At 50.2% G+C, this 13,510-nt stretch overlaps 1 protein-coding gene across 1 annotated transcript in view; it reads left to right on the top strand.

Annotated features, from left to right (window-relative positions):
* Window positions 1–5,306: 5,306 nt before the first annotated feature.
* The window catches only part of COL2A1 (collagen type II alpha 1 chain), a 30,208-nt gene continuing 22,004 nt past the window's right edge, over window positions 5,307–13,510 (top strand). The window contains 8 exon segments of the mRNA XM_027542687.1: window positions 5,307–5,635; window positions 9,747–9,953; window positions 11,421–11,437; window positions 11,644–11,676; window positions 11,778–11,810; window positions 11,911–11,964; window positions 12,109–12,210; window positions 13,182–13,259. Coding sequence (XP_027398488.1) covers window positions 5,551–5,635; window positions 9,747–9,953; window positions 11,421–11,437; window positions 11,644–11,676; window positions 11,778–11,810; window positions 11,911–11,964; window positions 12,109–12,210; window positions 13,182–13,259 — 609 coding nt within the window. The 5' untranslated portion in view covers window positions 5,307–5,550.

Genomic DNA, 13,510 nt, shown 5'->3' with positions numbered 1-13,510 from the left:
TGGGCTATATATTAGTGCAAGAGTTCAAGGGAGGGAGACAGGAGATAGAAGCCACTCACTTTCACACATCTGGTGGGTTGTCGGTCCCTCAGCGTGTGTCCCCTGGAGCCACAGTGCCATGCCATTGCCAGACAAGTGCCCAGAGTAAATGCCTCCTGGTCCTTGGAGACAGCTGTGGCTGGACAACCACGGTTGCTTCACATGCAGCCCCTGATGGGAGTGGTCCAGCACCTCGGCACCGAGGCCCTGATGTTCCTCCCTTCACTCCAGAACTAGCAAGAGTTAATGAGAACACACATGTTCCTCAAAGCCAGAAAGCCATATGCTTCAATAGAATGTGAGATATTGCATGAACGGGTTGTGCTTTAAAAAAAAAAAAAAGTGAAATAGGAAGGTCATGTGCGTATAAAAGTACAGCTACTTTTTCAAAAAATAAGACTTTAGAAAGCATTAGAAAGCCAGATGTCTTCCTCTTTTGCCTCAAAGGTCTATCTAGTAGGAGATAAGTAGAAGAGGAAAGAACGAGAAGAAAGGCAGGTCTGAGCCAGACCCAGTGACAACTAGTGGCCTTCACGGAGTCCTCTGCGTCTGGCCTCTTTCTCATCCCTAGTGCCACATCTTACTCCCACTGGCCCCCATGGACTCCACACTGGTCTGGACCCCTGCCATGTCTTCTGGTTCATCTGCTCTTCTTTGCCTTCTTATAGGTGCCACCCCGTCCCCTCACTATGCCTCCGCATTTCAACATTCCTCTCATCCTTGGAGACTCACTTCTCCTAGGAAACCTTCCCCAGCTTGCTCTATGACTTCCAGAATATCTGTTCTTTCTGGGTTTGTTTGTTTATTTTTTAAGAGGAGGATACCATGCTTGTAGCGTTTTTCACAGTCTTTTTTTCTTATTTCCCTTGAAGATGAAAATACAGTGTCTTAATTCTCTCTGTATCCTCATTTTATACAGAAATGAGTGTTTAGTATGAGACTTAAACTGAATTTGGATGGTGCTGGGACAGGACAGAAGAGACAGGGTTGGATTCTCAACACTGTTTGCACTGGGACTACATAGTAACACATTTATGCTCATGAAATGGAATGTACACCATAAATCTAGAAACCCTATTCTGGACAGTCCTGATCCTGTTACTCTGCCCCAAAAATGCCAAAGGAAAACATAAACACATCTTGAAAGGATGTCTGAACTGAGTCAACCAACAGAAGCAGGCTGGCCCCGCTCTGCCTCCACCGTAGCTGTCTGAATGAAGTGTGTGCGTTCACCACCTGCCATACTTGGGGCGGGTTTACCTCTTTGGAATGTGAATCCTTCCACACTCTATCACTATTTTTAAATGGGATTTGTGTAGAGGGAGAGAAAGAGGTCTTTTCTTTATAGTTTACCTATAAATATCTTTCCCAATAAGGAAGGCTATGTCCACTATAGGTCTAAATTTAATATTGCCATAAAAGAGAGAAAAACAGTGAAATGGTTATTTTGTCTACACAACACAAAATGAGGGGTTGAATCCACCTGCCTCACTGAATGGATGTAATTTGGGGCAGATACACTGATGGTGTCTGTTTAATTTCTAACTGTTCTAATATTAGGCCTGCCCTACTCAAAGATGTAAGTGGACAATGATTGCCACGTGGGACCTTCATTCTTAGCCATCCATGCCCTTCTTCCACTAAGTGGAGGAAACAGCAGCTCTTTGATTCCAATTCTACAGTTATAGACACTTCAGTGCTTCTCATCTATCTAACACTGCCAGGATATAAGATTTTTCACATTAAACGAACAAAGACTTATTTTCATTATGTTTAATGGAGACTTTTCTAAAATGGAATATAGATTTCCCTTTCTCCCCAAAGAGACCATAATAAGCTTGAGTTAACATTTTGTCGGACATTTAAGTTTATTATTATGAACCACAGGGACAGCAGCAGAGGCTGTGAGCCAGGACACTCCCTGGAATCATTAAGGACTAGAGCCCTTAATGGGCTGTTTACCCCTACCCTATCAGGTTGTTTTTTTTTTTTTTTAATTGGCTCCTTTTCTTTTTTTTCTTGGCATGGGCAAAATTGCACTTTATTTTTAAAAAAAATTTATTGGAGTATAGTTGCTTTACAGTGTTGTGTTAGTATCTGCTGTACAGCAAAGTGAATCAGCTATATATATATATATATATATATATATATATATATATATATCTCATCTCTTTGAATTTCCTTCCCATTTAGGTCACCAGAGTATGAGTAGAGGTCCCTGTGCTATACAGTAGGTTCTCATTAGTTATCTATTTTATTGGTTCTTTTTCTATCTCCTGTCTTATTGTCCCTTCTTGCTATCTTACTGTGTTTCGTCAACTGCCCTCCTATCTGCCCTCATTTTTTCTGCATCTAATTGGTGAGGTCAGATGACTATCTGTTAACACAATAGCTAAACTATGAATAAATACGGACAGAATAAGAGGGACTCTACTACACATAAAAGGCATAAGCTTTCGCACAAAACAAATTCTGGCTGCCCAGAATTCTGCCTGCTGCTTCTCCCCCAGCTCACAGGTTTATTTCTCTTCCTTTTCAGTTTCTTGGCTATGTTCTGGATATTGAGATTACTAAGTAAGTGACCTCCAAATCAATGATTTTTTTTCTCCCCACATAAAGATTCAGTCCCAGTCTGAGTCACAGATTAGAGGTTTTTAAATTGTAGTTGGATTCATGGGTGGGTAGAATATTGGTATTGGTGTTTAGTTGACTTTAGAATTTAAATAATTTCCATAGTCTATTTTGGTTTTGACAATTTAATTTTATTTTGCTTTTGTCAGTTCTCATCTCTGATGAAAAAACCTTTTCTTTTTTTCTCATGAGGAGCAGAGAACTAAATTTTGTATTCACAAATGAACCATTAATACTGGACAGACTCCAGAGCTCTTATATGTAGATACAGTTTACTGCAAAGATGAATCACACACACAGTTAGAGTATGAAATCAAAAGCAACTAACCAAGAGAAATATGTATCACTTTGTTGCCCACTGAACTAGATCACTTTGAAACAGGCTTCAATTTTTTCATCTATTTGAGTGTCTTCACCCAAACTTTTGTTGTTGTTGTTGTTGTTGAATTTTTATGGCAGATTTTTTAAAAAATCAGTTGTGTAAATGCCTTGCTTTATAGCTAAGGATTGCTTGTATCAGAATATAAATCAGATTTTACATCTAAATGCATTCATCCAGAGGGGTTTACTTAAATACTCCTACATGCTAAAATTGTGCTAGGCAATCTTCTTGTCCCCAAGGAGCATCTAGACTCATCGTTAATATGAGACCAATGAATATGGGGTGGGTGGGAGGGAATGAAAACCACATAAAAAACATATTAGTTTAGAATATAGGATGTGGATACAGGCTATACCTGCTAGATGGATTCAAAAAGGCAGGGAGCCTTTTCATTCTAGAGTTATCAGAAAAGACTCTCAGAGGGGCTTAAACATAGGGGGTCTTGAGAAATGTGTGAAATTTGGTCTTTCTACCTTCCAGATGGAGAAGATAGAAGCCATGGTTCCAAGGAGGGCATGGGACATATCAGGGGGTAAGACTGGCTTTCTCTGGCCAGAGGCTGGGGCTGGGGAAAGGCTCAGAGCTTAACGCAAGGACTTGAACAGGAAGCTTGAACAGGAAGACGGGATAGCAAGGAGGGCTTACAGCAGGTAGAGAAGTTGGAACCAGTGCTTTAAACCTTCACCCACCTCCATCCATACAAAGTACGGATGTATTTCTTTAAACAATGTAAGCCCCTTCACTTTCCAGCCAGCACACTTGCACGGAAGTTAAATTCTGCACACTTGGAATTCAGGGCTTTATTCTGAGAAGCATCAGAGCATGAGGGGGTGGAGAGAGAGGGAGAAGAAGCCCAGAGCCTCCTGTGAAGACTGAGGCTTGGGTGGGAAAAGCAGCTTCTAAGTGGCTTCAGCTTCAAGGAGGAAAGCGCTGCAGAAACCCCATCGCTGGGGAGGGGAGTACTGGTTAAGTCAAGCTCCAAATTCTGAGTTTTGTGAAAGTTTGCATTTCTGCCTAAAGTTCCTTGGGGGACCTTAAAATCCTCAGGGATAGAAAACCGTTTACTCAAGAGGAAGGAGGTCTGTTAGGGAACTTTTCCTCCCCGGTATTAATGGAGACACCTGGAGCCAAAAGACAGCACAGCTGAGCCCAGGGGAGAAGGCAGCATTTAGGCCAAGGTGAGATGAGTTGGGAAGTGAGGGCCAGGGGGCCAACTAGGAAATTCTGGCTTCTCCCCCGGCTCACAGAACTCGGTCCAGCTGGAGCGGCGTGCTTCCTCCCGGGCCAGGGCTGCGGCAGTGGCCGACCGTCCCTGGCCAGAGCTGCTCAACCCCCGCCGGCAGCGCCCACTCCCCCCAGGGACTACCGGACCCGGGCCAGGGACAGCAGACACCTAGGCTGAGCCTGGAACTAGACAGCCCCCGACCTCCGCAGCGCGCACGCTGTAGTCTCGCCTCACCCCACCCGCCACCCGTCTTCTGTGTCTCCTCGCGCCTTCTCCCCAGGGTCTGCGCCGGTCCTCCACACCTTCACACAGGTCTCGGTCTGTGCTGTAACACCGGCCTCATTCCCGGCGCTCGGCTCGGGTCAACGTCTGCTGAGCTTCCAGAGGAAGCTCATTCACCGCATAGTTGGATAGGGGAGGAGTTGGGGCGGGGGCGGGGGGCTCTGTTGTTCTGAACCTCCAGGTGGGAATCCAGGGGCCAGGTGCTCCAAGAAGGGGCTAAAAAATAGATCGGGACGACCCTCTCCCCCCCTCCCCCCCACCAAGCTTGGCCCTGCTTGCCAGTCTCCAAGATTTAGGACTCCTGATACTTCGTGGGCTCCCCTTGCGCCCTTCCCCTCGCCCGCAACCCAAGGACCCAATGCGATGCCCCTCTCTCCCTCCCCCTCTGCTTCTTTCTACCGCTTCCCCTCCTCCCTCCCGAGTCTTTTCCGTCCACGGTCTAGCGCTCGCGGCCTGAGCCTCTGCAAACACCCCAACCCCTCCAATCCGGGCAGAACTCCGAGGGGAGGGGCCGGAGGCCCCCCTTCCCGCCTGTGGTCGGAGAGGGCAGCGCCGCAGCCCGGGATGGGTGGGGGGGAGGTAGACAGGGGCCGTCTCTGCGCCCCGCCCGATCAGGCCACTCTGCACACTTAGGGTGGGGGGCGGGAAGCAGGGCTAGCGGAGAGGGGGGCTCCGGTCCGGGCAGGTGCGGGCTCTGGCTGAGCCCAGGCGGGCTCCGGGGGCGGGGTCTCAGGTTACAACCCCGCGGGGGGCCGGGGGCGGCCCGCGGTTTGGGCGAGTTCGCCAGCCTCGAGAGGGCCGGGCGCATATAACGGGCGCCTCGGCGGGGAGAAGACGCAGAGCGCTGCTGGGCTGCCGGGTCTCCTGCCTCCTCCTCCTGCTCCGAAGGCCTCCTGCATGAGGGCGCGGTAGAGACCCGGACCCACGCCGTGCTCCTGCCGCCTCGCTGCGCTCCGCCCGGGCCCGGCTCCGCCAGGCCCCGCGGTGAGCTATGATCCGCCTCGGGGCTCCCCAGACGCTGGTGCTGCTGACGCTGCTCGTCGCCGCTGTCCTTCGGTGTCACGGCCAGGATGTCCGTAAGTCGTCCACAGCCCCCGCCTGCCACCCTTCTGTGTCGACCCTCAGTATCCTCTTCCCTGGCCCTCTCGCGCTCTGGAGCCCGCGGGTCTGGGTTAGAGCGGCTCCGGGGTCAAGGCGCGCGGAGACGGGTGCAGGATGCACAGAAGCTTATCGAGTGGAATTCTGCAAGTCAGGGGCTCTGTCCTAGCGTCCTCCCTGCGGGTGGTGGTTGGAGGCATTTGCCGGTCCTTGCGTTGCGCAGGAATATTAAAGAAGCAAAGCGTCAGGTCGGAAGTTTGAGCTTAGATTCAAGCGCGCTCTTTCACCAGCTTTGATAATTAAGCGCACAAGCACACTGCTTGCCTCACCCAAGCACTCAGGGTTCAGCAAAACAGGTTGTGGCCCATAGATCTTAGGAAAAGTAGGAGAGAAACAGCACGAGCGAAGAAGCGAGCAAGCGCCAAGGGGTTGAATTCCCAGTCGTGTCCAGGGGTCGGTATCTGGGGTTCAAAGGGAAGTTGGTTAGACAAAGGAGATGCTCTGAAACTAGTAGGCTGAAACCCGAGGCCGCGATGAAGGGCTTCAGAAAGACACCCTGAGATCTTAGCGCCCCTCGTGGGTTTTCTGCCCCTCATGGCTGGCCCAGGAGCAAGGTGCAGCCCGCTTGGCATCTCGGCTTTCCCCTTGCCTCTATAAGATACAGAAACTTCCCGCAGGAGAGGCCATCTGAAAGGCGATAACATTCCAACCAGACCTTGCTTTTGAAACGTCCGGGGAAATAGCGCCCCCTCCCCGCTGTCTTCCCCCCATCCGCCCCTTCCCGCCCCCCCCCCCCACCCCCAGCCAAGTACTACAATGAGTTACTTTTATAAAAGTTTCTGGAACTAGCCGAGGCTCTGCCAGGAGTGAGTGAGCGAGTGTGTGTGTGTGTGTAGCAGAGGAGTGGGACACGGTTGGTCGATTGCTATAACAATTTCAACCGTATATAGTTAGAGATGGCAGTTTTACAATCTGGTCCAAAGACAGTTCGAACCGCACCTTTCCATCATCTCCTTTGGTAAAGTCCCACTGTCTGGGATTATATTTAGGACAAATGAAGCCTGGAAAGTGTATTAAGTAGAGAAGATTTTTTTTTCCACGTGTTTGGGCACGTTTCCGACGGCTGGGATTCCAGCCCTGTCTTTGTATGTTACAGATTGTAAATCAATCGCAGGGGAAATTTGGGGGGAAGGTATGGAAATCAAAAGTCCGTCTGCCGACGATTCTGTGCAGTCTCGCCTGCCACCAGGCTCTCTCTGGAGACAGTTTAGAAGGCTGCGGGGCCAGAAGGACTTTCCGTTTGTTAGGGTGGTCGACAGGGGCAGAACTGGAGCCCGGGCGCAGCTGCAAGGAGCCTCAGGCTGAAGATTTTGGCCAGGGGGTCGGAAGGTGCACTAAGCTGGAGGCGCGCTCACGGCACTTGTTGGAATACGGTGTCTCTAAGGGGCCCCAGGTCGCATTGACTATATATTTGTCCTAAATTTGCACGTACACACTCACAAAAGCTGTCTTCTTGACTGATCTATGCCATAGTGCGCAATGGAATTAGCTAGGTGACTCTCAAAATCCCCAAACTCTCCATCTGGTATTAGAGGCGCTCACTTAAGCGGCAGAGCGTTCTCAGCGCCGCAACTTTCCTAGGAGGGAATGAATTCCACAGCTCTTTGGGCCCAGATCTCCCAGTCGCTCCTCCCCCCACCCCCCTCCCCAAGGGCAGAGCACTGGAGCCGCTGGCTTTGCGCCCTAGCGCACCCTGGCCGGGTAACCCACTCCCCTGGGTCATTGGACCCAAAGACGTGACGTGGGGAAGGACGCAGTCTGCGTGGACGTCAGGAATGTCAGTAACCTAGGGCTCGGGCACGCCCCTCCTCCCCATCTTTCCACAAGTTTGAGAAGCTTATTGGCTGCTGCGTTTTTGACCCACATCTGCATTTCACAGCCCTCGTCTCTGAAAAGTGCCCCTCGGCTTGGGGGAGAGACCTCAATCCGTCTTTGTGAGGCTTGTTTGCGTTAGGAGATTGGCAGCGATGGCTTCCAGATGGGGCTGAAACGCTGCCCGTATTTATTTAAACTGATTCCTTGCGGAGACCTGTGAATCGGACTCTGTGTGTGCTCGAGAAAAGCCCCATTCATGAGAGGCAAGGTCCGGTGGGTTCTTCCGTACTCCCCGACCCCCTCTCCCACAATGCCCCCCTGTGCCCGCCCGCCGCCACCTCTCAGGCTCCAGCCCTGCGCGGAGCGGCCGCGAAGCAAAACAGTTCCCCAAAAGAGGTAACTTTTTAATTGGCCTGCTACAAAGAGTCGCTTATACGGCCCTGCGGTAATGAGGGGAACACGATCAGGCGCGCCGGGATGCTATCGGCAGCCGTTTCGAACAGCAATTATGGAGGTGCTGGGCTCCTCCGTCCACACCTAAGGGATCTGGTTACGGAGCTGGCTTCTTTCTGGGGCAGTCATTTAATCGCACTTTTCACCCTCCCAGTGTCCGTGGGCGAGCTGCGTCCAGAGCCGCAGCCACAAAGAGTCACCGTAGGGCTCTCACACCCAGCGCTGCCGGCCCCGCCCCTGAGCCCGCGCATCCCCGGACCGCCCTTCCGAGGGAAATCTGATCTGCCTCCTGGGTGAACCCCTTCGTCCAGCATTTTACTCTTTTACCCCTACGGCCCCCCTGGCTGAGAGTGGGTTCTTCTTTAGTCCGGACCCCACCCCTCGCTTTCTGCAGCTCCACCTATTTTAGCAGTGGGTGTGGCCCAGCAATTTTGATACTCATGCTAGGATTTCCCGCCCCCCCACCCGCCACCCACCCCACCCCCCGTGATTATCTTGCCTAAAGGCTGAGTGGATTTTTTTTTTTTTCTAGTGGAAAAAAAAGGGGGGGTTATCTTTCAGAGTCTCCTTAAAGACCAGGGGGCAGGCCCGTTTCTTTCTCCGTCCACCTGGTTTGTGGCCCTTTCCTATTATTCATTCCTTGCTGCCAGTGCTTTGACGATTCTAATGAGAAAAACAGCGCTGGGCGCTCCCTAGCACGTGGTGCGGGCTCTGCCACGCTTGGCCCTCTTCGGAGAGCTCTTGTCAGCACAGGCTTCGTTTGCAGGGTGAATTCCAGACGGCAGGGCGCTTATGGAGGGGGACTACTCCGTGCCTTTCTTTGTCTGCATTCTTGGAGGGGGCCGGGCCTAGACTGGCTACTCTTGGCCGGGACCAGGCATTCAAAGCCTCCTTCCATATCCCCTCCGTCACGTTGAGCCGTTGTCTTCAGATGGAAGCAGGGTCTCTCCAGAGGGGGCTCCAGCTGGAGGTCAGCACCCGCAGAGGGGTCTTTGGCCCTGCTTGCCTCCCAGGGCATTTTATCAGCCCTCGTGCGTTCTATCCAGGTGTATTGTTTGACTGGTCCAAACCCCCTCCCCAAATTGGTCCTAAGACTAATACTATTTAAAGAATGGGACAAGATGCTACCTCTAATAGCTCCTCCTTTCACACACCTCCACCCCCATATATCCACTTCTGGAGCCTGGCTGCTGATACAGTCTAATTTTTGTGGGTAGAATTTTCTCCACGCCTTCTGGATTTTAGCTGTCAGTTGTATTCAGCAGATCCCATAATTCCTAGAGGCAGGCAGAAGAAAGAAGGCCTCTGTCCCTGTGTTGGGGGTGGGGTGGGGTGTGGGCGTCTCTGCATTTTCCCCTCCCCTCTGTCTTTACAGTCCTGAGTACCCCAGTTCAGAGGCTCATCCTCCTGCTCCTACTCTGACTTGCCCATGACCCCCACATCATCATGTCTCCCCAGTATGAGATGCATGAAGACAGTACTTCATCCTCAGTGCCCCCCCACCTTCCCTGCTGGGTCAGGATTTTCATTGGTGAATAGAGAGCAGAGTGCAAAGTGGACAATAATATTTGTTAACTACTTGGAAGAATGAATGATGTCTTAGAAAAAGTAACAAGTTCTCTATGTTGGGTGGCAGGAGTCCACACGCTTCAGCATTCGAATGATGTCAAGTTGACCTGCAACCTCTCTCTTTTTCTCTTCTGGCTCCTCATCCCCTCCTTCCCTTGGCTCTCTGCTTCCCCCGCCCCACCCTCGGTGCAGAGAAGGCTGGCAGCTGTGTGCAGGACGGGCAGAGGTATAATGATAAGGATGTGTGGAAGCCCGAGCCCTGCCGGATCTGTGTCTGTGACACTGGGACTGTCCTCTGCGACGACATAATCTGTGAAGACATGAAAGACTGCCTCAGCCCCGAGACCCCCTTCGGAGAGTGCTGCCCCATCTGCTCAGCTGACCTCCCCACTGCCAGTGGTCGTAATTTATTTATTTCCTGTTCCACATAAATAAATTACTTGCAGGGGCAGCAAATGCCCTGCCATGGATGCCAGTCATCTCTGTGAAGCAGAGGGACTGGTTATCCATGGCACCCCAGCAGCTGAAGGGAAAGGTGACTTCTCGCTTGCAGGATGGCACTGAGTGAGCCTGACACACCAGAGGGGTCCTTCCTCAACTGAAACCTCCAGAAAATATGCTCCTAAGACCTGGAGGACAGAGGGGACTCCACACAAGCGTCCTCACTGTGAGCACCTCTGCAAAGTCCTTGAGCCACAGTGGAGATCCAGTGCTCCTTCTGGCCAAAACATGGATTCATTCTCCCTCTATTGCCCACACCTTGGCTTCTGTGTAGAAGGCCTCCAAACATATGGTCTTCAATGTGGAGCAAGCTCTGCTGGCCAATGAGGCGACAGAAAGGGCAGGACCGCTTTTGAAAATTACGGAGCATTGGTGGCAGTTTCCTTTTGGTTTTGCCTCTGTTGGTATTGACTGCCAATTAAGAAGCAAGTTCCTAGCAGAAGGAAGAGCTGGGGTCTGGGAGTTCTAGTGGTGAAGAGCGGAGCTGGGCCCGGGACAGAGCCCCAGGTGCCTACACTCTGGAGCTGGGGCTGGTGAATGTGTGGGTGTGCAGGTGACCCCTCCCCAGCTCTGGAACCCATGCCCTATCCCCCTGAAGGGGGATGGGGACACACATCTAGGCCTTTTGGGTGGCCCTCAGCATTTTCTTCCTGATCAAGCAGAGAAGACAGTTGAAAAGGAAGCGAGCAGTTGCCTTTCCTTAACACTTCACCCACCATGGAAAGCTGCTTGGGGAAGCCGCTTTGATAGCCCACTGCCCCAGATCATTTCTGAGGGGGCCTATGTGAGTGAAGCGTTGATCACCTTTACTATTTCGCTGCTACAAATGGGGGAGGGGTTATTGATTCGGGGGGCACTGGCTCCAATGCCCTCTGTAACTTCTGTGCTCTGCTGTTTTTTTATGCTTGCTTCATGGAGACCCAGCTTGAATGTAAGACCTTTCTAAATACCTAACTCTTCCTCTGGGGTGGGGGATGTGTTGCGGGGTGCTTGGGCTATGGGAGGGTCTCCTTACCCTCTGGGGAAGAGAAGAAACTGAACTTCTCCGTTTCTCAGTTTTGGGTGCTTTTTCTCCCGGTGGCTGATAGACCTTGAGTTCTTTGTATTCTTTTTGGCCCCTGCACGCTGATTGGCTTTCAGTAACAAATTCTGGGTCATCTCTGTTCCTCTTGGGACCTCAGCAACTCCAGACCCCAGTGAAACCTAACACCCCAACAGAAGGCTTCAGTGGAGTAACAGGAAGCTACCTCCTTGCCTGGTTGTGTCCCTTTCTATGATCCCTTCACGAAAGTTTGAATGACAAGAAGTTGTACTTATCCATTTCATGACTCTTACATTTTCCTTCTCTATTTCTTCCATTTGCAGGGCAACCAGGACCAAAGGTGAGGATTTTTGTTGTTGTTTGCTTTTTTTTTTCCCCACTTTATATTTTCTTCATTAAAAGCAATGCTGTGCTCATTCAGCATGTGGTTTTTAGGCATCAACAAAAGATCTGTTTCAGTGGGCACCTTGATGCAGGGGCTACTATTTTGTACTGGAGGCTTGGTGAGCTTGCTTGACTCAATCCTGACAATGTTTCATGTTTCAGGGACAGAAAGGAGAACCTGGAGATATCAAGGACGTGAGTACACTTTCTACTCCCATGTTGCATCGACTTTTCTAACTGGGTCATTTCCTTGAGGTCTCTTCTAACTTGCCGTTTTGTGGGTGTCTCTCTCACAGATCGTAGGACCCAAGGGACCTCCTGGACCTCAGGTAAGAGAGAGAGAAACCCCGTTTTCCATGCTTTTCTTGAGTTATTGATCAGCAGACTCTCCCGGTCTTGCTGTTGTCTCAATGTTTTCTTCACTTTCAGGGACCCGCAGGTGAACAAGGACCCAGAGGTGATCGTGGTGACAAAGGTGAAAAAGTGAGTAGAGAAACAATGCTGTGTGACCCTTGTGGACTCCCCAGGTTCTCTAAGGACCCCCAAATGCCTCAAGGGCACCGCATAGACAGATGGGTCTTGTATACATGCTGCTTCACACTGGGGCCTCTTTCTCTTTCTGCCAAGGGTGCTCCTGGACCTCGTGGCAGAGATGGAGAGCCTGGGACCCCTGGAAACCCTGGCCCCCCTGGTCCTCCCGGCCCCCCCGGCCCCCCTGGCCTTGGTGGAGTAAGTATCCTTATGTCCCCTTCCTCCAGGCTGTCCCTCCAGAAATGTGGCTTCTAAATTGCTAGTCACGCTCACCTGGCTGGCTCCCAGGGCTGCCAGAAGTGTGTCCACAGCCTGTCTTGAACATGGACTTCTCCCTCAGGCCTGTAATTTAGTGGAATCACACAGTGGGCATGAGACTGTGGCGCTAAGGACTGACTTTGTTCACTCACTGGCTTTCTGTAAAGAAAGTCTTCAGTTACCTGGCTTCCTGGCATCTCTACTGTGTGGCTGGTCCTTGGGAGTGGGTGTAGGGGTTGGAGGAGAGGATGACTGGGCACTTGCAGTTCCCTGGAAGAAGAGTGACCACTGTCCTTGGAAGACATTGAAGCTTCGTCTTTGCCAAGTACATTCCAAGCAACTATTTATTCTCATGAAAGAGCCCCACTGAGTAAAGGTGTGTGGCTAAAGTTGTTTTTGGAATCAGACCAGTCAACAAATTATATTATTGCCCGGTTTTTGCAAGTTTGCCATTTTGATGTTTGCTATGATTTAAATTTTTAAACTTGAATGGCTCATAGATGCCTACTATATTTTCTGCTAAAATATTTCAAGACTGTTGATTTTAGTGTTTTTCTGGGCATTAAGGTCTTAGAAAAGAAAAAAAAAAAGAACCTTTAAAAGTGATATTTTAGTTATAGTTTTCAATTTATGTGAAATAACATATGTGATATTTTAGAATTAAAACTTACAAAATGAACTGCAAGTAATGGATACTCTTCCAAGTAACACTTCATCTCCCAGGGAAATGGTTATGCCACTGTCATCTAATAAGCCATTTCCAAAACTTTTTTTTAGGAATCATTAGTGTTTCTGATCAATGCTAGATTAGTCTTCAACAGAGTTTTTTTCTATCCAGATATAGCTTACCTAGCCATGTAGGAAAAGCATGTAGCCTCTCAAGCTTTTAATGTTGTTGGGTTTATTTGCAGAACTTTGCTGCCCAGATGGCTGGTGGATTTGATGAGAAGGCTGGTGGCGCCCAGATGGGAGTAATGCAGGGACCAATGGTAAGAAAAGGCACCAGTTCTTCGCAGCCAAAATGGCAAGAGGTGGCCCTCAGCAGAGCCAGGGACTCTGACAACCTCACTTTAGAGATAATTACTTGGAGCGGCCCTTCCCCATCAGTTATATAACCTCCCATTTAGCTAGCCCAGAGCATTTGGTTTTTAATGGCGATGGATGCCAGTTTTAATGATGCGCTGGAGTGACTAAGAAGAATGAGGATGGAGAGAGGCATATAGGCTGATCTGTCAGAAGG

The sequence above is a fragment of the Bos indicus x Bos taurus genome, chromosome 5 (assembly GCF_003369695.1).
Source record: "Bos indicus x Bos taurus breed Angus x Brahman F1 hybrid chromosome 5, Bos_hybrid_MaternalHap_v2.0, whole genome shotgun sequence".
Lineage (NCBI taxonomy): Eukaryota > Metazoa > Chordata > Mammalia > Artiodactyla > Bovidae > Bos > Bos indicus x Bos taurus.
The sequence above is the reverse complement of the archived record's forward strand: the minus strand, read 5'-3'. Positions and strand labels throughout refer to the sequence as shown.